At 35.1% G+C, this 24,403-nt stretch overlaps 1 protein-coding gene across 1 annotated transcript in view; it reads left to right on the top strand.

The window, feature by feature from the left end:
- Positions 1 to 19,773, top strand: part of ZC3H6 (zinc finger CCCH-type containing 6) — a 57,700-nt gene extending 37,927 nt beyond the window's left edge. The window contains exons 4-12 of the mRNA XM_080812738.1: positions 1,376 to 1,625; positions 3,974 to 4,107; positions 9,011 to 9,127; positions 9,773 to 9,884; positions 10,592 to 10,701; positions 11,113 to 11,366; positions 12,649 to 13,145; positions 13,895 to 14,128; positions 17,584 to 19,773. Coding sequence (XP_080668864.1) covers positions 1,376 to 1,625; positions 3,974 to 4,107; positions 9,011 to 9,127; positions 9,773 to 9,884; positions 10,592 to 10,701; positions 11,113 to 11,366; positions 12,649 to 13,145; positions 13,895 to 14,128; positions 17,584 to 19,052 — 3,177 coding nt within the window. The 3' untranslated portion in view covers positions 19,053 to 19,773. The remainder of the gene's footprint in view (positions 1 to 1,375; positions 1,626 to 3,973; positions 4,108 to 9,010; positions 9,128 to 9,772; positions 9,885 to 10,591; positions 10,702 to 11,112; positions 11,367 to 12,648; positions 13,146 to 13,894; positions 14,129 to 17,583) is intronic.
- The last annotated feature ends 4,630 nt before the right edge of the window (positions 19,774 to 24,403 follow it).

Genomic DNA, 24,403 nt, shown 5'->3' with positions numbered 1-24,403 from the left:
AGAATGAGCATGAGAATTGGGAGAATCACATTTTTTAATAAAAAGAAAAGTTGGCACCGTTCAACTAATTAATTAATCTTCACCTTAATCTAAGAATTATTTTTATTTTACTTTAATAGTGTTTTTATTAAAAAATTTCAGAAACACTGCCTTTTGGCTACAATTATAAATCCCCTTCTGAATTTCGAAAGTGCTAGATGAGAACAGTTGATTTTTAAAAACAACAAACAAACAAAAATTTCGAAAACACTGCTTAAAATAAGCCAGATACCTAATAAAATATCTTTAAAATTTAAAATTGTTGAGCTAATTGATTTTCTTGGTATGTTTAGTTAAGTATTTTTTATCTATCTTATAATTACTGAAATGATCTTAATATTTCCCCGCATTTTATTAAAATCATAGTTTCATGTTGGTAATCTGCCAGCGCAGACAGTATTTTTATATTATATTTTAAATGTGCTAAGCTGAAGATGAGTCATGGTCTGGGTTTTGCTAGATCTTCAGACTTTAATTAGGTGCATTTTTTCTTCCTTTTAAAAACATTGGACAGAAGATATGACTGAACCAATACAAATATTTTAGTGAGTACAATAGAATTGAATACTATCATTAAATAAAATTGTAGGACTAGGGGTACCTGGGTGGCTCAGTTGGTTAAGTGTCTGGGTTTTAATCTCAGGGTTATGAGTTCAAGCCCCACATTAGGTTCCATGCTACTTTACAAAACAATTGTAGGACTAAAGTATATTCTAAGTTTTCATATGCCTTAGTAAAATAAATTATTAATAAAATTAATGATGTGTATTACAATAAATATTTCTTAACGAGCAATGTTTCCACTAGATGTTTTTAACTTTTAGGGAAGTCCTTGTTAGACCTCTGATATAAACATTTCTTCTTTCTAAAATTTCCACACATATTTCCGTTTATTAAGTATAATATGTTTAAATTTGTCATTTGGGACAATATTAGGAGAATATATATTTTCTTCCACTTCAATCTATTTTACTATATTTTCCATATTTTCAAAAAGACTAAATATTTTGGAGAAGGAATTCATGTATAATGGTATGGATTTTTAAGTATACTTTTGTGTACAAATATCGAGACATGGGTGGAAAACAAAAAGTGAACAAAATACACTCACCAGCAGATCTGTGAACTTTATAATATTTAATAATACCAGAGTAGCAGTTAGTTTTTTGAATTTAATTTTAAATACCATCATAGACAAGTACTAACCAAGACTCAGAACTACAACAGTCTTCCCTTTCTTTCTCCAAATTTCTGAGGGAAAAAAGATATCCTGTGTTACTATCAATTCATTTATTTAACTGAAAAGTCCTGATAATGATTGTCCATTTTCACTTAGCATGGACACTTATCAGGAAGCTACATGACATCAAAGAGGAGTCAGCATAACAAAAAATTTAAAAGTAAAGAATATGATGAGTACAGTACGTACAGCGATGACAACTTCGGTACCTACAGTCAGGAAACAGAGGAAGATTTTGCCAGTCAGCTGAAACAATACAGACAAGCTAAAGAAACCTCAACTACTGCTTTAGGCTCATCATTTTCTAAAGAACCAGGGAAAAAACAAAGAATGAAAGTTCAGCAAGGTAAGTGTGAAATTGTCGGTGTTTTTGAACAGGTAGCTATGGAGTAACAACTTAAATTTCTTAGTCCCGTCTCAAGACCAGCTTATTCCCATGGTTCCTGAATTTGTTTTTCTTTATTTTATAGATTTTTGAGGACAAACATCTACAAATACTTCAGTCTGCATGATATCTTAATATTTGAATTAGAAAGATATGCTACTATTTTTAAAGTATATAAAAATATAGAAAAACAACTTTCCCATTACATTTTTCCCTTTCCTTGTTTAGTGATATCAGTATACTGAAAAAATGGCTTGTATTTTTCAGTTGTTTCTGTTACTCTAAACATTGCCTCATATTTTAGACCTGTACAGACAGAATTCTGGGTAGCTTTTCTTTTATTAGACTTTAAAAGATGTTGATCATCTTTGCTGTGCTAATGTACTTATACTAAAGATTATGGATATCCTTCAAGATTGGAAATAAGAACATAAACTAAAGAAATTTCTGGAGTGATCATCACTTCATCTGCTGTGTTGAGGGACGTGATCCCTGGAGAGACCAGGGCAAGTTGCCATAGAAACTGTGGGTCACATAAAAGTCAAATCAACCTTTCGAATTGTCCACTCATTGTCTGCTTAAAGAAAACTGGAGTAAGATGAGGCTGAGGTGAAGGAGTGAGCCCCAAACCCAATGTCACTGTACTTTCTCTATTGTTGAAAAAAGGAACCAGTTATGAGTAAATGTGATTGTTTTTATGACTTTATTTTTTCTTGATTTCCTAGCAAAATTCCTTTGAAAAATATGAATCCAGGCTTTGCTGACCTAAAAAGGAAAGGAATTTGTCTGTACATATGCTATTGTAATTAGTAAGTTTGTTCCTGAAGTCTAGACATAGTGGTGTCAGGAATCATTCCACTTGGGGAATAAGGGAACATAGAGAGGTTTTGCTCTTTCATCTTTTCCTGTTTGTTCTGTTAAATAATTGAGTATTCTTTTATTTTTGACATTCATTTTACCCCCTCAGTTATGAAAGTAATATATGGTCAAATGCAGAAGACTTTTTTTTCTATGTGTGGAAACAATAACCTAACCAAGATCAAAGATAAAATAAAAATAATTTGAATCCCTACACTCAGAAATAATTACTATTAATATTTTTGGTGTACATTCTTCCAGAATTTTTCTGACAATTATTTTTAACAAAAAACTATGCATACCGTTTAACTTGTTTTTTCCCTTAACTATGAATTGAATTTCAGTCATTCTTATGTTAATGAGTAGCTTTTAATGCCAACAACATTCTATTCAATTAAACAGACATCCCATAGCTTGCCTAACAGATTCTTAAGGTTTGGGTGATCATAATCACTTGAGATTTAAGTTGCAGCCAGATTTTTTTTTTGGGGGGGGGCACCAAGTTTTTTTTAAACTCTGTGATTAACCCTGTATATTTATACATGTCTCAGAGAACATCTTCACAATTATTTTTCCTTAAGAATAAATTCTGAAATGCAGAATTGAATCAAAAAATATAGCCACACATTTGAAGATTTTTGATCCACTTACCAAGTTGATTTCCAAGAAGTTGATAGGCCAATTTATAACACCCCACCAGTATGTGAAAATGCCAATTACTCAACTCCCTACCAATGCTATTCTTTGAGGTAAAAATTGGTATGTTATTTTAAAATTTTTAATTTCTTTGATATCTTTTAATGAAGTAAACATTTTTTCATATATTTATTTGCTGTTTGTAGGTTTAAGATCACTTAATATGTAAGAAAATGTTCAATGTGAGTTTGGTAAAATGAGAAATGACTCTATATAGTAACTTATAACCTAATATATAATTTTTGCAATTTCAGATACTTTTAAATTTAAGCCAAGTTTTTAAAAAGTAGAAGACAGGTATAAATTTTACTTAGAAATATACGTAATACTACTCAAAATTATCACTAGAAACTCAATTTGGTCAAATTAACCACTAATACCTACAATGTCTTCCTTAAGGATGAATATAATATTTAATTCCCCTAAAAACAGAAAGCCTTGTTATTTCTTATTCTAAGGAAAACTGGAAAGAACAAAACTGCCTTTGACTTCTGTAGCCATGTGTATTCTTGTGCCTTGCCCTCCTTATTATTGTTAACATCCCTTAAAAAAAAAAAAAGGAATGAGAAGCACTACCTGGAAAGTAAAATGTAAAGATTTAATTAATTTTTTTTTCATTAAATCTAGAGAGGAAAAAAAAAAAAGAATGCACTGTATATTATAGACTATTTAAAATATGCTGTTCCCTATAAACTAATAGATTGACAGGTATGTTGTTTTTTTATAATATTTGAAGTACATTTTAACTCTTTTAGGTATTGAACAGAGGGTTAAAAGTTTTAATGTCGGTCGTGGACGTTGTTTGCCGAAGAAAATCAAACGCAAAGACCGTGGGGGAAGAACCAATAAAGGGCCTAATATTTTTTCAGGAATGGATGACTATCAAGAGGTACTGAGAATTTATAGATAATAAGGAGAGCTTTTCCATCTTTTAACCTATTTGGCTGCAAAGAAAGCATTGTGATTTTAATGCTACTTTCCTAGTAAATGAAAAAATTTCCAGCTAAGATCAAATGAATATAAATAGATTCTAAAAAAAAGAATTAAAGGAATTGTTGTTTTAATTAGTCAGGATACTAGTATAAAGATGCAAATTTAGGTGACCTCGAAATAAAATTAATGTGTTTGAAAGCACCTCAAATAAAACTGGTATGTTGGAAGGCAAAAATGTGACCCTAGTAGTTCTTCACTGTACTTTCCTTTGCTAGGAGTCATCCCAGATGGAAAGGGCAATAAAACGCTAATAGCTCAATATGAAGCATGGCAAATAAAAAGGGAGATACTATAGTGGTAAATTAGCTTACTAGAACCGAAAACATTGAAAGAGAAGAAAAGGCAATATAAATGGTTGGAAATATGAACTTGTGTACCTTATGTATAGTAAATATTGAATAAATATATATTGAATTGAATTCTGAACATGTACATTTCAGCCTTGTTGTACAGACTCTTGGGATTAAAGTAGTCCAAATCTAGTATTCTGACACTGTTCCAGCAAGACTGATTAAATTATGCAGAGCAAGAGTAGGTTATTAAAAGCTACAACCTTAAGTGAAAGCAAAGGGATAGCAATATATTGTAATTTGAAAATGCCTGATTTTCTGATGTCTGGGTTTAAATAAGGGACAAAGATTTTTTTTTTTTAAGATTTTATTTATTTATTTGACACAGAGAGATCACAAGTAGGCAGAGAGGCAGGCAGAGAGGGGGGAGCAGACTCCCCACTGAGCAGGGAGCCCAATGCGGGGTTAGATCTAGGACCCTGTGATCATGACCTGAGCCGACCGAAGGCAGATGCTTCACAACTGCACCACCCAGGCGCCCCAAGGATCAAAGATTTCTTGATATGTACTCTATACTATTTAAGGAGATGTTAATAGGTATGACCTAAAAAAAGAAGTTCAGGCCCAAATAAATTTGTGAAACCCAGCACATGCCAGTCTACTCTTGGGGATTCTAAGTTGACAGACATTAATGTATTAAAGGCTTCTTGCAAGTTAGGTATAAAAAAGCCTATTTTACTTTGTTCAATCCATTGTTTTTGTTGTTTTTTTTTTAAGGTTTTGTTTATTTATTTGACAGAGAGGGATCACAAGTAGGAAGAGAGGCAGGCAGAGAGAGAGGGGGAAGCAGGCTCCCTGCTGAGCAGAGAGCCCTATGCGGGGCTCGATCCCAGGACCCTGAGACCATGACCTGAGCCAAAAGCAGAGGGTCAACCCACTGAGCCACCCGCGCGCCCCTCAATTGTTTTTATATTGTACTTGATCCTGAACTTCCCCCAACCCCTGCCCAATCTGTTAACACTGATTGAGCCACTCACTGTTCCATGGAATAGCAGCTTTGGAGACAAATTTAGAATTTCTGAGTGATTGTAACCTGCCTGCCCATCTTCCTACATTCCTCTAGAGTGTGTTGCTTTCCCTAGACCATATTAATATGAATGCTATCTGAAAGTAAGCTTTCTCCTATATCCAATAGGTACATACTATGCTTGGAAAAAAAATTAGCTTCCAACAAAGTGTGGCTTTGAACAAGTTACTACCTGTCTCTGAGCTTCAATTTGCTTAATCTGTAAAATGAAAGTATGGTATTTAATTAACTCTAAGGAAATTGTCAAGCACTAACATGTTTACAATCTGGATTGCAACTAAAAAATTCTTTATCATGTTATAGAAAATCAGAATAAATTATTTCTTTTGCACTCAATAGATTTAGAATATTTTTCCTTTAGCTTATTAAGATTAAAATGTTACCGGGGTTCCTGAGTGGCTCAGTGGGTTAAAGCCTCTGCCTTTGGCTCAGGTCATGGTCTCAGGGTCCTGGGATCGAGCCCCGCATAGGGCTCTCTGCTCAGCAGGGAGCCTGCTTCCCTCTCTCTCTGCCTGCCTCTCTGACTACTTGTGATCTCTCTGTCAAATAAATAAATAAAATCTTTTAAAAAAGAAGATTAAAATGTTATCAACTGTGTCAGTTTATTAGCTGTCAAGAGAGATTTCTTGTTATGATTCTAGAAACAGAGAGCCAGAGCCCAAGCAAGTAGCTCATATTCAGGAGTGGTCTGGGGGAAACCTGTCCAGGGTACAGTGAACATGCTAGAGTGGCCAACATACATCCATTTCCATCTTTTCCAGGGAGTATGAGATCCTCCAAAAGCCAGATAAATTCACAGATACCTGCATGTTCACATGAACTGTCTTGAAAACTCAACGGTGGTCACAGAACAAGCAAATGTTTGATAGATTTTAAGAACTTATTTAGTCTGTTGACCATAAAACCTCTTAATTTTTTTTTTGTATTTATAACACCTGTTACATTTTCTGTAAATACATATTATTTTGCCAGCAAATCTTTTCATTCCCTCTTCCTTATATATTTCAAAAAAAATTTTGTGCTCTTGTTACTTATGCCAGTATAATACATCTTCTAGAGGAAGTACATTTTGAAATAACCAAGTAGATAGTTTAGTTTTCCCTATCTTCGTCTTTCCTTTCTCTCCCTCTTTTTTTTCCTCCCTTTCTTGAATTGTATTTTATTTTTATTTATTTTATTTTATTTATTTATTTGAGAGGGAGGAAGAGAGAGAATGAGAGAGAGAGAGAGAATATGAGAAGGGGCAGGGTCAGAGGGAGAAGCAGACCCCATGCCAAGCAGGGAGCCAGATGCGGGACTTGATCCCAGGATTCCAGGATCATGACCTGAGCCAAGGCAGTCGTTTAACCAACTGAGCCACCCAGGAGCCCTGAATTGTGTTTTCTTAGAGGTAGTATAATACAGTGCAAAGAGTTCTATCTACCCTGACTGCTGACTCGCCATATGACCCTTGGCAAGTCACTAATTTCTCTAATCTTCACTTTTCACATTTGTCTAGTGAGGGTGATGAACTAAATGATTTCTGTGGTTCTTCCAACTCCTTTATTACGAGAGATCTTAATGGTAGAGGACATTCACGTTGCTTCTGTAGGCTTAGACTTAAAAGACTTAAAAAATCAGATCTTCTAGGCATGTTATTTTCTCCTAAAATTTTATTGTTAAAGTTTCTTTAGATTTTCTAGAATATTTTCATTATAATTAGGTTTCTCATGGTTATGGATACTGATAACACTTTCTACTCATTTAAACTAAACTAAACTAAAAAACAAAACAGAAAAACCCATAACCCTCTATTAAAACAATGAGGCACATCATTAGAAAGTCATAGAATGAATTATTGATGAAATATAGGTACAACTTGGTGCATTTTTCAGGGTGGTTTTGGATTTTTTTGGTGATTACCTAATATTTTACTTTTTAATTTCAGTTATATTCTTCAAGTTGGCCTGTTGATTTTGTATAATGCATTCTCCTGGACTTCCTATTTTTTTATATCTACTTGCTCTATATGAGCCTGGAAATAGAAAATGTTTGTGAGCCAAATTTACATAAATTTAAGACATTTTAAATGATCCTATCAGAGAATAGTATAAACAATTTTATTGTGTTTTTTTCTGGGGCAATTTGGGTATACTTATAATTTTTTAAAAACCTATAGGATTATCTGTGTTCTTGGTATTTTTGTACTTTTTCCCCAGAACTCTTAGAGTAAAACATATATTTCAAATGCGAGCGCTGAGGATCAAATTTAAGTCTAGCCATCTTTTGCCTCAAGTGGTTGCTGTGAGGCAGTTTCCTATTTTCAGTAGGTTGTGTTTTGTTCTCCATCTCCTAGCAAACTGAAAGAAAAGGAAACAAATCAGATTAGAAGAGCAAATAGTTATTGTGAACTCCTGCTATATATAAAGCATGATGCATACCGGGTGTTTGAAAAACAGTGCTATTTTATAGAGCTCAGGAATGTAAGTCCTTAGCCTGGCTAAGCATCATACCCTTGTTACTCAGTCTTCTTGTACTCAGCAAAAGTTGAACAGAGGTCTAAGGAGAAGTAAGGAAAACAGGTAGGGCTGTGAGATTTTCTACCATATACTTCTTTTTGTTATTTTTTAAAAGTTTAAGGAAATACATCCTCTCTCCTTTTTTTTTTCTTTCCTAAAGGAAGTACAGAATAACCACACATGCAAAAAATCTCTGATTTTTTGGAGATCCATCTAGAGACATACACTCTTAAATGTGGGGATATATTCTTTTAGTCTTTTATCCTTTGTCTTTATTATTATAAAATTCAGATCAGTTTTCCACTTAGTAAAGTATCTTGAACATTTTCTTATGTTCCTAAATTGTCACTCCATCTCATCGGTTTGTAATGATTACATACTAATCTATCAGTGACCTACATCATAATGTATTTGACTGGTCTCATCGTTTGGGATGTGTAATTTCTAGGTGTCTGTCTCTTTGTTTTATCATGCAAAGTAATTCTGCAGTAATTATTTTTGTGAATAAAGTATGTGTGCCTCCCTGATAATTCGTTCAGAATACTCCTGAAAAGTACAAATTTTGTCAAACAGTATGGATATTATAAATCTTTTATAACATAGCTATCAGCAAATCACAAGAAAGCACATTTAACATCTTTGCCAACAGAGTATTATTGTTAATTTTCAGGCATTTCATAATTTTATTTTTAAAAAGTAGTTGTACTTCCTCATTAAAATAGAAATAGGTTCTTTGCAACCACTAGTAGCAATGAGCAGTGTATTATAAGCCTGTCTCTGTAAATAAATGAATAGGATCTGAATGTCCACTATTGACCACTTTAAATAGTAATTTGTACTGCTTTCCTAATCCATTTGACTGTCATTTTAGTACATATTTAATATTTTATATGTTGTATTCAAATGAATTTTTCTTTCTTACAGTATAGTAAACCAGGGAAAAAATGGAAGGTTATGACTCAGGAATTCATTAATCAGCACACAGTGGAACACAAAGGAAAACAAATCTGTAAATACTTTCTGGAAGGGAGATGTATTAAGGTAAATTTGGGGGGAATGTCATAAAGAATTTTAACTTCGACAATAATCTTTAAAATGTAAAGTCTTTTTAGGGGGTGGTTAGTTGTTTTTTTTGTTTTTGTTTTTGTTTTTCATTTGTCATACACTTGTAATTATAAAGCTGGTTCTTCAAAGTGTATCTTCAAAGTGTGCCTATGGAAATACTGTACATCGGAGCTTACTTAATTTTGTTCTGGGGCAGTAATATAATTTGTTGAACCTAGATTTTATTTAACAAACACATAATGCTGACTGTGTGGCAAGTACTGTTTAAAGTGGATTATTAATATTAAATGTTTTAATCTTTACAGCAACCCGATAAAGTAGGTACTATTAATAGCCCCATTTTAAACATGGCCAAACCAAGAGGTTAAATAAGTGTCCCTAGTGGCTCAGCTAGAAACGGTGAGTGCTGGTGGAACCCGGGCAGTAGGCTCTGTTGGGCCATGCTCACGGTGCTGCCTCTGCCTCTGTGCATAGCCACACCCGCTGACTTGGGCAAGACTTCCAAGAGATTATTTGAATTATTATTAGATCATTATTTAAACACTGAAGATATGGCCATAGTTCCACCATGAAACACCATAGAGATGACTCAATTGTTTCTTTTTTTCTCTTTTGTGACAGGGAGATCAGTGTAAATTTGATCATGATGCAGAGTTGGAGAAGAGAAAGGAGATCTGCAAGTTTTATTTACAAGGATATTGTACCAAAGGAGAGAACTGCATTTATATGCATAATATCCTTTATTAAAAAGATGTTAACCAAAATATTGAGGTTATTAAACATTACTGAGGTTTTTCAAAATCCCTAGAAAACCTACTTTGGTTTTAAATTTAAAATAGCATCTGCTATGGTCATATGACTTTTTCCTTTTGATCTTGTCAAAGTGTTGATTACAATAATAAATTTCCTAAAAATCCTCAGGAATTCCCTGAATGTAAGCCACCTGAAAATGGCATATTTTTCAATAAACTTCTGGATTTAATATTTTCTTTAGAAGTTTAAAATTTGTTTCCAAAATCATGAGGTAGCTTAGCTTATAGTTTTCATGTTGGGATATTTGACTTTAATGTGACATATCGAGCCCCTTTGTTTCCTTTATAGATATAAGCTCTTGCTACAAAATTTATTTGCTCTGTCTACAATTTTTATTGTGGAAAGTAACAGAACTTACATAATTGAAATACTATTGTATTTGCTATAACAATTATTTTTTCTTTAAAGTATTTTCTAGCTTAATATAGTAAGGAAGATTAAAATCTTTGAATGTTTTGCTGCATAATTGAAATATTTCATCTTAAAAATTGTCTAATATGACGTGTATAAAAAATTCAGTACAATATATCATAATACAGTCTTATTGACTCAGCACCGATATGTTTTTGGATTTCAAAATATTAGAGTTTGATGTCACTTGGTTTGTTCCTTAACATTTTTATTTACATGAATTTCCGTGTAAGTTCTACCATAGTGGAGCAAAATGTTACCAAGGAGACAACTGTAAATTTTCACATGATGATCTGACTAAAGAAACAAAGAAACTTTTGGATAAAGTAAGTCATATTTTTGCACTTCAGTTATTTCTTAGGTCTCACCACAGAGTCATTTGTCTTGAATCATATTTTATAAATCATATTTCAGAAAAGTCTCCTGAGAAATCAAGGATTTGTTATTTTGTGTTTTAATCTATGAGTGTAGTATGTTAGAAAAGCAGAAGTATTGGACTAGGAATTAAAATCTTTCATTCTTACCCTTGTTCTGCCATTAAAAAGCTAATGTACTTTGAGAAATATCTTTTACCACTTTGAACCTTATTATCAAAAATGAGTTAGCTCTCTCTGACCCATTTTGACTTCAGAATGATATTTTTCTAATAACAAAACCGGTTATTGAAGTCTTCACAGTTTTTAAATGTAAGGAAGAAAGCTTGTTTTGGAATAGTAATCTTTGCCAATCATTTTTAGGTGTTGAACACTGAAGAAGAAGCCACAAATGAAGATGAACGAGAATTAGAAGAACTTAGAAAACGGGGCATAACTCCTCTTCCCAAACCACCTCCAGGAGTTGGGCTTCTGCCAACTCCACCAGAGCATTTTCCGTTTTCTGATCCTGAAGATGATTTTCAGACAGATCTCTCTGATGATTTCAAGAAAATCCCATCTCTTTTTGAAATAGTTGTAAAACCTACTGTGGATTTAGCACATAAGATTGGGAAGAAGTAAGTTAAAATCTTCGAAAATGGCATCATTTTCCCCCTAAAATTTCCTACTGAGAAACTAACTTGTATTCCATGTTAATCATGTAATTAAACTTAGGTAGAGATAGCAGATATCTGGCATTCACCCCAAATGCTCTTCCTGCTTTCCTTTGTCTCTGTCCCGTGCTGCATGCCGTCAGTGCTGCTCTCTGTGGAATCCTTAACAGCTTTAAAAACCTCTCCACAGAGTAACCCTGAGAGACACTGCCCGGTGGCTGGAATTGGTATGTCTCCCAATTCATTAGGAGGCTACATTCGGCATTGATAATATCTTCAAATATTGGCATTAGCATGTCTCCAGAATATTTGATTCTTTTAGAGAAATATTTCCTTAGGCTATTAAAGGAAAACCTTTGGTAAGCTGGATCCAGATTTGCATTTTGTAACAACACCATTCCAGTCCTACTGCCCTTTCCCAGAGTCTGTGCACCTGGGCTGCAAGTCCCACTGTTGATTATTTTAACCCTGAACACTCAGAAAATCAGTGAGATCTCAGTAAATGAGGAACAAGAAATTGACAGAAAATGTGAACCATTAAAATTATTTCTCTTAAGGTCAAGAAGAAGATAGGTATGTCCATTGTTTGGCTAATACTGTAGATCAGATGCTAGCCAATGCAAAAAGAGAAAGACATAATAGATATAAAGATAGAAATGGAGAGGCAAAAAAAAAAAAAAGAAAGAAAGAAAGAAATGGAGAGGGAGCTCATTTTTGGGGCGCTCTCCCTCAATACACCTGAAGGAATCAACTGACAAAACTATTAGAAATAGTAATTAAATTAGTAAGATGTCCAGAAAGAAGAACAACACTCAAAACCTAAAGGTCTTTTTATATGCCAACAGTAATCCATTAGAAATTGAAAAGGTGTGTGTTTATATAATAAAATTCTAATTTTGTTATATTTTAGAAAAGGTCCATGTATGCCTAGAAAAAAGTCTAACCAAAAAATATTTCTGTGGGTGGCAGGATTAGAGGTGATTCTTACTTATCTTTGCACTTTTCTGTATTTTTCAAAATAGCTATAAGCTTTAGAACAGCTGATAGTGTCAATTGATTAAGACTGTGGGCTAAAATGAAGGCAAGATGCATCTATTGGTGTTTTTATTTGGAGATAATGTAGAATAAACTGCTTCTTAACGCATTCTGATACAGAAAAACACACTTAACCATACATATTTAAAATATAACATTCTTGTTTGCCTCTTTTCTTTGAACTGAGAAATATTATTCTTTCTGTCTACAGGCCACCAGCATTTTATAACAGTGCCTCACCACCAGGACCACAGTTTCAGGAAAGCAGCCCACATCCTCAACATATCTATAGTTCTGGATCAAGTCCGGGTCCTGGACCTAATATGTCTCAGGGACACAGTAGTCCTGTGATGCACCCGGGCTCCCCCGGACATCATCCATGCGCCGCAGTGCCACACAGCCCACCTTTGCCGCCTGCCCCGCCTGGAATTTTAGGTCCTCACGGTCAAGCTGGAGTACTTGTTCAACCAGATGCACCTTTGACACCACAGAATATGAGTGGTGCTTACCATTGCTCGGGCTTTCCAGAACACATGATGAAAGTACCCAGAGAGAATCACTGTTCTCCAGGTTCCTCATACCTGCAAAGTCCTGGTGAAATGCAGCTCAACACCAGTTATGAGTCCCTACAAAACCCAGCTGAATTTTATGATAATTACTATTCACAGCATGCTGTACCTAATTTTCAGCCACCCAGTAACTCCGGTGGTAAGTTTACCTTTTCAAATAACTCATTTTTAATTTTTTAAGCTTTTCTTTTCTTTTTTTTTTAAAGATTATATTTATTTATTTGACAGAGACACAACAAGAGAGGGAACATAAGCAGGGGGAGTGGGAGAGGGAGAAACAGGCTTCCCACTGAGCAGGGAGCCTGACGGGGGCTTGATCCCAGGACCCTGGGATCATGACCTGAGCCGAAGGCATACGCTTAACGACTGAGCCACCCAGGCGCCCCGACTCATTTTTAATTTAAAATCTTCGGCGTTCTCCATTTTTCATTAAAAACATGATAAGAATGTGTGTTTTTAATAAAGCTAAGTAAAATGTAATGAAATTGAAGCCATAAAATATATTTTAAATTTAACCAAACATTTGCTACATCACAACTTTAGATAGCTTTAAAAAAAATATTTACAGTTGTGTGCCCACGTGGCTCAGTCGGTTAAGAGTCCCAGATTTTTATTTCAGCTCAGGTCATGAGCTCCAGGTCATGAGACGAGCCCTGGGTCCAGCTCCATGCTCAGCATGGAGTCTGCTTGCCCCTGCTCTCCCCTCAATGCTCTCTTTCTCTAAAATAAATAAAATAATATCTTTAAAAAAACATTTACAATCACATAGTAATACAGTAATCAAATGTAGTTACTATTAAAGCTTCAATTTTTGTAATTGACCGTGGCACTCTCTAGTGGAGTTTGGTGCTAAATCAGTGTCTGTGTCTTTCTGTGTTACGTGTATAGATGGGATGTGGCATGTTGACTTTGCCCAGCATCAGCCTCCCATTGTTCAAGACTCCCCTAACCGTGGGAGTGGATCTGATGGCAGCAGCAACACGACAGGCCACAGCTCCCTGCCTGCTCCAGGCCTCCTCCCTGCAGTGCAGAGAGCTCTTTTTGTCAGACTTACTCAGAAGTACCAAGAAGAAGATGAACCAAGCAGCACCCAACCTCAAAGGGCACCAAGCAAGGATGAAGGTGTGTCAGTTGTTATGGTAGCATCTTACTTTGGAATTACCCAGTTCCTAAAATGCTCTTGTATAGGTTAAAATTTGAAAAATGAATTCCTTTGAACTATCTATTCTACTTCCAGCTTACCTTGTAGCTTCTATCTGCTTGGAATTGGTCATGGTTTCCAGTGTCATTAATGCTTTAGTAATTAATTGCAAAGAATTTCTTCTGAAGCAGTGAGTAGATCTGAAGCTATAGTGTGAGGCCTGGCTGAAGCCCTTTTTATGGAAGAAGGAAATAAAACAGGAACCAGACATCTTCCAGTGCAGAAATATTGACTTCTAGCCCAAGTTTAAAATGATTCAGTTATTAGAGTTTTTATGGGCATAGGTTGTATTCTACTATATTATGAAGGAATATTATTTTTAACATAAAAGATTATGTGGAAACCTCAAGTTTACTTTAGTATTTTTGATAAGTATATAACAGTTACTTAATTCAGTTGAGAGAAAGCTTAACACATCCAGTTTTTCTTATTAATTATAGAATTGATATGTTTGCCCACTTTCTTGTGTGTGTGTGTGTATTTTTTTTTAATTAAGTAAATTGCATGGCCAACATGGGGCTCGAACCCACGACCCCAAGACCAGGAGTCTCATGCTCCACCAGCTAAGCCAGCCAGGTGCCCATTTGCCTACTCTTAAGCATAAAATTTATAAATATGTAAAACTGGGTAACATTAGGTAGCTACAAGCTATTATGTAAACATCTGTTACCTTTTCAAAGAAGGTAGCATTAACTCTTCATTTATTTAACATCACCGGGAAATTAGGGATTCCTAATAAGTTAGTTTTCTATATAATTTATGTTTGCTTCTTAAAGTGCTTAAACTTAAAAAAAATTTTAATGATTATCTTTCTATAAAGTCTTAGATTTACATTTTCATAAATAAGAAAATTTACAGTTTTTCTGGATGTAAAATTTTGTACTATAGTAATATAATTGGTGATGTTTTATGAAGGTTTTTTCTCTGTATCCAGAAAAAATCTTGAATGGCTAGGTTTTTTAAAAAATTTAAATTTAGCTAATTAACATATAGTGTATTATTAGTTTCAGAGGTAGAGTTCGATGTTTCATCAGTTGTATATAACACCCACTGCTCATTATATCATGTGCCCTCCTTAATGCCTGTTACCCAATTACCCTGTCCTCTCCCCTCCCCTCCTCTACGGCAGCCCTCAGTTTTTTTTCTATGATTAAGAGTCTCTTATGGTTTGTCTCTCTGATTTCATCTTGTTTTATTTTTCCCACCCTTCCCCTGTGCTCCTCTGTTTTGTTTCTTAAATTCCACATACGAGTGAGATTATATGATAATTGTCTTTAGCTGATTGATTTATTTCGCTTAGTATAATACCCTGTAGTTCCATCCACATCATTATAAATGGTAAGATTTCATTCTTTTTGATGGCTAAGTAATAGTCCATGGGGTGTGTGTGTGTGTGTGTGTGTGCACGCGCGCGCACGCTATACCCTCTTTATCCATTCATCTGTCAATGGACATCTGGGCTCTTTCCACAGTTTGGCTATTGTGGACATTGCTGCTATAAACATTGGGGTGCAGATGCCCCTTTTGATCACTACATTTGTATCTTTGGGTAAATACCTAGTAGTGAACAGCTAGATTTTTGTGTGTGTGTTCATGTTCATTTTTATAAATTGTAATGCCCTTATAATTTTAATCTCTCCTTTGATAAAAAGCTGAAAAAGCTGTTAACTGTCATTTCTTATCTAATATCTCCTTTTCATTGGCCTACCCATTGGTCTGCTTTCCTTCTCATTCCAGAAATGATTGAAGATGGCTTATGAAATATATTGATAAGAAAGGCAAAATAAAATAGCATCTTCCTTTTGTTGGTCAGATTTGGATCATCTTACATATTTGGATCAAGTAACAAATTCTGTGAGAAGTGAATTGCTATGCAGAAATATTTAAAATAATGGCAACAGGTTAAAATGAATCACTAGTTCAGCTTTGGTCTTCCCAAGGTCAAAGAGAGGAAGAAAAGAGATCTAGTGTCTAGAAGTAGTTTTTTCTGACACTGACACCGAAATACGAGTGAAACTTTTTTCCACTGGGTTGGGGTACCTGGCTGCCTGAGTCAGTGGAGCATAAGACTCTTGATGCTTGGGGTTGTGAGTTCAAGTCCCACTTTGGATGGAGAGATTCCTTAAAAAGAAAACTTTAAAAACAAGCCAAAACTTTTTTCCGCTGTGATATATAGTCTATATGATTTTAAGCCATAATTCCACCCTAAATATCAATGCCTGTTTTATAACTCTGTTCAAACTAAATGTGTAACACTGAAATTATGTGTAGTAGAAATGTGCTAGTGAGCAGTGAGATGAGTTAAATGAGAATATGCCCAATATTCTGTTAATCCATGACATTCTAGGACACATACGTGTGTGTGTGTGTGTGTGTGTGTATGTGTATGTTACCAAGTCAGAATCAGCATATGTATGGTTTTTTTTATTTTTTTTATTTTAATAAACATATAATGTATTTTTATCCCCAGGGGTACAGGTCTGTGAATCGCCAGGTTTACACATTTCACAGCACTCATCATAGCACATACCCTCCCCAGTGTCCATATCTGTATGTTGTTTTTTTTTTAACATATGTATGTTTTAATGGAAAGGAAGGAGACTCTGTCCTGGAGCATCAGTTTATAATCCCTGCTGTACTACTAGAAAGAACACCTCTGACAGTTAAGCTTCTTAACAGGGTGTCCAACACACTAGGGTTAAATATAAGCCTTTAGGAGTACGGCCCAAAGTGTTCCCATAAAGTTAAAGTATATAAATTTCAGGATGTTAGTTTTGTTACTTTTACTTTAAAATGTTTAAATAGCTAATATAGTCACATATGTCAAACATCTAGAAATATAATAAGCTATAGATGAAAAATCTCTCCCTCATCCCTCATTTGCTTGTTTCCCAATGCTCCCCTAACCAGTACTTCAGTGTTTTGTTTTCTTTCCAGATTTTTAAAAAACATTGCATCCTTGTGATCTCAATAAATCCAGAGCTACGAAGCTTAAGTATTACTTAAAGAGATCCAAAACTCTTTAGTATTCTTTTCCAAGAGTATTTTCCCTCCTTCCCCAACTCTGTCATACCACAGATACTCTGAATTCCCTTTTGGCCAATCCGAATGAAAGGTCCTGACTTCTCCCTGACCAGAAGGACGCTACACATATTCTAATACCACACCTCTTTCTCTATAGAGTATGATGACTAAATTGATTATTGTCATTCCACATCTAATTTTATTCCAGTGTTGAAACTCTGGCATTTCTATGATGCATTTTCTTGAAGTTAGACTACACTTATTCTAGAAATATTGCATGTTTTTCAGTTATCTTAATTAAGGTTAAATATGAATGCTTCATTCTTTACAATAAGTTTTTATCTGCATTTAGATGATACTGTTAACTGGTATTCCAGTAGTGAAGAGGAAGAAGGAAGCAGTGTGAAGTCAATACTGAAAACATTACAGAAACAAACAGAAACTTTAAGGAATCAGCAACAGCCTTCCACAGATCTCAGCACGCCTACTGACCCAAGACTCGCTAAAGAGAAAAGCAAAGGAAACCAAGTTGTTGACCCTAGACTTAGGACTATCCCAAGGCAAGACGTGAGAAAATCCTCTGAGTCTGCCCCACTGGATCTTAGACTAGCGTGGGATCCCAGGAAATTGAGAGGGAACGGAAGCGGTCATGTAGGATCTTCTGTTGGTGGAACAAAGTTTGATTCGCATCATACAAATCCCGGCTCCATCAAACACAAAAGAGGAGATGATGATGATGAAGATTCAGAAAGAGAATTGAGAGAAAAAGCTTTCTTAATACCTTTGGATTCTTCCCCTGGCATAATGCTCCAGGATCCGAGGTCACAGCTGAGGCAGTTCAGTCACATTAAAATGGATATTATCCTAACCAAACCCAACTTCGCAAAACACATCGTGTGGGCTCCAGAAGACTTACTTCCAGTCCCTTTACCTAAACCTGACCCAGTATCTTCAATCAATTTACCTCTGCCCCCTCTTATAGCTGACCAGAGGCTCAGTAGGTTGTGGAGTACAAAAAGTGATCTTCATCAGAACACAGTGCCCACTGATTCAAAATCAGCAGCCAAAGCCAAAGTGAACACCGCAAACAGAGAAGGCTACCTAGAACAATTTGGAGACCTACATAGTTCAGCAAGTAAATTAGGAGATCCTAGGCTGCAAAAAAATTTTGATCCTAGACTTCATAGACTGCACAGTACAGAGTCTCACCCAGCGGTTATGAAGGACTCACATACATTAAAGGGCACCCCTCACTTAGCCAGATCTAACCCTGCTTCATCGCAGCCCTCAGGGGCTGCGACTAGCAGTTCCGGGCCGGGGGCCTTGCCTCCATATGCCCCTAAACTCTCCTCTTCAGCTGGCCTTCCCCTGGGAACCCCAAGTTCAGTTCTTAGTGGCATTAGTTTGTATGACCCTAGGGAGCATGCTTCATCATCTGCGTCAGAGCTAGCAACAGAAAATACAGAGAACCCGAAAAAAAGTGGTGGTTTAAAAAGTAGTGACAAAAATGAGCCTTCTCCTGGAGAAGCAGTCCTGCCACAGAAAACCAGTGCAAATGTGGAAGTCGCCGTGGATGGGCCGGCTGACCCACAGGCAGACACCCTCAGGAGTCCTGGTACGGTTCAGGTCCCAGCAGTGCACAGTCTTCCTATTCAGGCATTAACAGGCTTAATTAGACCGCAGTACAGCGATCCAAGGCAGTCCAGGCAGCCAGGGCATACAAGTCCCACCCCGGAAGGTGATCCCAGTAGAGAACCAGATGACAAATCTCTGAAAGAGGTTTTTAAAACTTTTGATCCGACTGCTTCACCATTTTGTTAGCTATCGTGTAATTAAGCAATTCTTTTCACTCTGTGACTATTGCAGTCCTCTGCTGTTTTGTAACTGGTTTACCTCTATAGTTTATTTATTTTTAAATTATAAATACTTTTCAGCTGCTAGTATCAGAACCACATGAAGTTATATCCTCTAAAGCCTGTGGTATTTTATATAATATTTTTATAACTTTAAGAGACTGTAGTAATTGACATAGAAACCTATATATCATGTTAGCTTCGGTAAAAGTACTTTTATCGTAAATAACCCATCATGAACTTGACACTCTGCCCAAATATATGCCAGTCGTCTTTCATAATCAATGTTTAGATAAATGATTACCACTTTTATATGGTTGTTAGTTTCAAGCAATATGATGTACATTACTTTTGAGCAACAGTATTTTGACTAGGATCTTCTCTATTTGTCAACAGAACTGATTAATATGTAATGCTAACTGCTAACTAAAATGTAAAATGAAGTAAAGAAAACATTTTTAAAATCACAATCAGCAGAGCAGTTCGTGTTTAAGGGCATCACTTTTATTAGTATTGGCAATATTGTGTAAATGAAGCATTTGAATGTCATATCTTTTAAAAGTATTTTATTGTATACTGTATCATAGAAGTTGGAAATACATAGATTGTTTTTGCTAAAGTGAAATATCCCCCAAGTTCTCTAACATAACTTTTTAAATTTAATTTTTCATATTAAATAGTTATGAGTTCTTGCTGTGTTACATTGTGATGTTTTTGTGTCTCAATGTTTTTGTCGTTAGCAGCATAATTTATATTACGTTTTCAAGTGATATAGCTGCGATAATTGTATTCATCATGACTTTGGTAATTTTTAACAAACTTTTAAAAGATCCAGTGACAGTCTGTAGTGATTATTGCATTGGTAATGTTTTAAATGTCCAGGTTCTATATTTTAAATAGCGAGAAAACACAGAGATGGTATAATCAACTGTATATGGCTACCAATAAAGAATCTCTTTCAGATCTCTCCTGACTGGCATTCTGTAACAGAAGAGACTGCCTGGTATTTTAAGTATTTAATGTCCTCATAGTTGGAAATCTCTTAAATTGATTAGAAATTTCATTTTTATGAAAAATAATTTGTATTCATTCTTGTGTCTTTTGTGCAGTATGTAAGTAATGGCAGCCTTACTTGTTTTATACAGATATTATTTATAACGGAAACTAAGTATTAGACTCATACTCATATCTTGAACTAGATGTGTGTGACCATGTTTGCTGGTAATGGCTCCGATAAATAACTTGAGATGGAGCATTTCACTATAAAAGATAATGAAAGTAAAGGAAATTGGTCCTTGGATGAAAATAGCTATGCTTGAGAAGTGATTTTAGAAATTTACGGCAAAATATTTCTATGGGAACCTAACATTCAGCTAGCATATGATTTAATATTAATGCCTATTTTTCTATTCACTTTTTTTTTTTTGGCTTTGATTCCATACTTCAATGATGTTGCAGCTAAGTGAACAGGAACTCTGTTCACAATGAACTAAGGAGTTCATTGTGTTCTAAGTGGAAGGACAGTTGTTCAAGGGGATGCGAATTTTTACTATTTATACTTTGGTTACATTGTTGCCTAAAATGGCTCTGGATAACATTTTTGGGTTTAAAAAATGTACTTTAAAGCCACCATAGAAAGTATTTTCTGATTTACTGTCCACATGAACTTTTATTGTTAATTGAAAAGTAAATAAATGGTTAAAACTGACAGAAAAAAGTTGTGTGTGTGTGTGTATACACACATACACTTCTATGCATACAAATATATAATATTTATCAGGAAGAAAATCGGTAAAATTGCTGAATTTTAGTAATTAAATTGAAATTTTTAGTGGATCTTTAATTCCCCCTTATATTTTATAATTACATAAAGTAATAATGTTCATATTTTAAATATCATACAAAAAAGATAATTTGGCTTGTTAAAGATCCAAATAGAATCCAAATTCTTAACAGAAGATCCTTTTTACTTGGGAGATATTGAAAGATTATTAAAAAAATAAGGTTTAAAAATGAATGCAAATTATCATGTCCATTTGTTCAATATTCTTGAGTCTCTATTATGTCAGCTAGTGTCCTAGAGACTATTTTATAAGAAAGCGTGGGCATAGTTTCAAATTTAACAATATATTTTATATGAAAATGTTTTATTTATGTTTAAAATAATAATTTTAGTTTGTGGTCTTTTTAAATTGAAATAACTTTAGCTTAGGGGGTAGTCTATTGTATCCTGTCAGTTTAGATTATTTTAATCTTATTTTTTTCTTTTTCTCACCAAAATTTAATAAGTAGCCCTTTTTCCTGATGAATGAGGTCGTCTTTAAGATGAATCGGTATTTGTTAGAATCCATGTAAGTTGATTTACACTAGCACACTGGAAAATACTTTGTGTCCCTGTTCTTACAAGCCAAACATTTACAGGTAACAGAAATAACTTGTGCTCTAGAAGAGTCTGGATGAGACTCATTGATTGAGGTGTAATTAACTATTCATACTGATGTATGACAGAAGGTTTATACCTGTTTACTGTGATGTCGAGTAGAATGGGATATATCAGTGTGTTGAATTGGACACCCAGGTGACCACAATTTAGTTTGGGCAACTACTTTCCCACATTTTGTATTTAGTTTTTGCTCCAAACTCCTGTCTCTGGAGCTTTCCCAGTTAGGACCTCATTCTGAACCTGAAAGTAAACCAAATACTGGAGTGATTTCAAATTCTGCTTCAGCAATTGTGTCTGCTTCTGTAGGGACCCCGGTGTTACCCAGCTGCGTGTGCCAAACCCCAGAATTAGGCTGCAACTGAAGTAGCCTAATTATGGGATGATGTTTTCTTCAGTTTCTGTGTGTCTTTTACCCTACCATAAGGACTAGTTTTCCTTGCTTGTCCTGCTTATTTTTAGAGTGGAAGAACAGTTGATTAGTAAAGAAATCCTGTATAAGTGTACATATAAGCCACTTCACTCAATTAATTGGAAGAAATAGAGGAAAGATAGGAGAACTCAGGAGGGCTGGTGGCCTAAACATAATAAATTCATATTCTTGTTCTGAAGTGATTTGTAGGTGTTTTTTCTCAATGTCCAGTTCCTTATCTGTGAAATGGGTATAATTTTGACTGCTCACAGACTTGCTGTAAGGAGTGAATGAATTATAAAAGTATTTTTAAATGTAAAATTGGTTTATAACTTTTACGGACATAAACATTACACTTCCACTAGAGTGCATTAAGCTGTACAAATTCCAAATAACATGATTTGTGTGGTTTACCAATTTTATGTTGTTTCAGATGATATATATTGAAGACACAATAGGATTGCGTGAGAAGTTGTTTTAGAGAATACGAACCCATCAAGTTAGCAATTCCCTTTAACATTTTGTGTGTTGTTAGTAAGACATAGGACTTTTGTAATTTATAGCTGTATGGACTTGTAGCGTCTGTGCAAGATCTGACTGCCCGTTTTATACAAGTTGGATATTGATAGAGGGTTAAAAATGCTATGACAGTCCATATTGCATGGTGTATTTGCTTCAATTATAGCATGTGTCGTATAGGCAGAGTGGCCAATATATTCATTATAAAAGCCATTAGCTCTTAGAAACATTAGAGATGTTTACTCCCACTTCTTAGTGTACATTTCTGCTAGCACATGACATGGAGGTCTTTCTGAGTTGACTACTTGTTTGATAAAGGTATCGTTTTCCTTTGGTTCATGGCAACTTAAAGTCTGGAAGTTTCTAGGAACCTAGATGTGAGGTCTTGTCAAAATCTTTCCAATTGCACAACACAAAGTAAAGGTAGAGATGTTCTCCCTGAGTTTACCCTTCTGGGCTGGAGGGCTACACCTCAGAGAGGTGGTCTGTGCGGAAGAAGCAGACTTGGGTGTGGTCTGCAGTCAAGTGGTCCACTGATATGGCCCCTGCAAACTTCAGGAACTGGGCTTTTGTGGATATCTAAAATGAAGAGTTGTAATTATATTATCAGAAATAGGTTGGCAGCCCTTGATCATATTTATGGTCAAAATTAAATCTAGTAGGATATGTAAGTCATTAGTAAACAATTAGTTTAAATAAGGCTTAGTTAGGAAATGTAAGCTTTAACAAAATGTAACTGAACAGGGCTTGAGGGTTTAAAGCTGTTTTCTTCACGTCTGTGTTGTGATTTGGCATTTAGGTAATGCCTTTCCTCCAAGGAGTTTAATGTGATTTACAGAACCAGTCTCAGTAGCTACTGATCACCAAGTTGCTAGGATTTTGTTTTTGAGTATGTTCTTTATCAGCAGTATCTGCCAGCTGTAACAGCCCAAATTAACCTGCTTTTCTTGGAAAGGATGCAGACCTGAGAAAGGACTTTAGGTTAACATCAACATAATATTTAGAATTTCTAATTTTTAAATAAGAAATAAAAAGCACATTTTAAATGGTATTTTATGCTTTTGGAGGCAGGACAGTATGTGCCTCCTTGCTCTGCTGCTTCCCCACAGCAACAAGTCTGATTCTAGGCACAGGGTGGGTGCTTTGTTAATTGCTTGTTAACTGCTTCCCGACATCCATCCAAGTTTCGATTTTGATGTGGCGGAGCCATTCCATGATTGTATCCAAGAGTACAATTCATAAAGTATACCTCTTTCAGTAGACACAAGGCACCTACCTTCTCTCTCTCTCTCTCTCTTTTTGCCTCCCCTCCCCTCTCCCAACCAAACAATGTGAAGGTAGGGTTATGGCAGCTTTACTTAGGAGTTAAAAGTTTCTACAATAATTCATAACTCTAAGAGTTCTCCAGATTTACAAGATAACTTTACTCCTTCGTGGTGGAAGTTTGAATTGATCGGTAATTCTTCCTGTAGATCTATGAAGGATTCTTTCTGCAGCCAGAAAGAACTGCATGATCAGAGCCATATTTTTATTTTAAAATATATTTATCTAATTTCTCTCTTCCCATTCTCAAAATATCAGCCACAATTATGAAGTTATGCCTACCCTAGTGAATTTCCAATAGCATTTAATTTTTTTTTTTAATCCCAACACCTTGAACGGTAATTTACCCTTTAAAGTCATGACTTGGACTCTACATTGGGTCTTGTGTGTTCCTTAATACCATTCGTTAGCCTTTGGAATAGAACTGTCACGTGTTACAGTGGGCAAAATCATTGTGGGCACGGAGAAAAATCTATTTCTTCAAACAAGATTGTGAGTTCTTAGACTAGTATTTTATAGTCTTGTTTATCCTTGAATCTCTTGTTTTTAAGACTTAGAATTTGTTAGGAAAGAGTTAATATATAGCTAACTAGAGCATTTTAGAAAAATATTAGCTCTGTGAATT

Source organism: Martes martes (assembly GCF_963455335.1).
Source record: "Martes martes genome assembly, chromosome: 9".
NCBI lineage: Eukaryota > Metazoa > Chordata > Mammalia > Carnivora > Mustelidae > Martes > Martes martes.
This window is presented reverse-complemented; position numbering and strand designations above follow the sequence as displayed.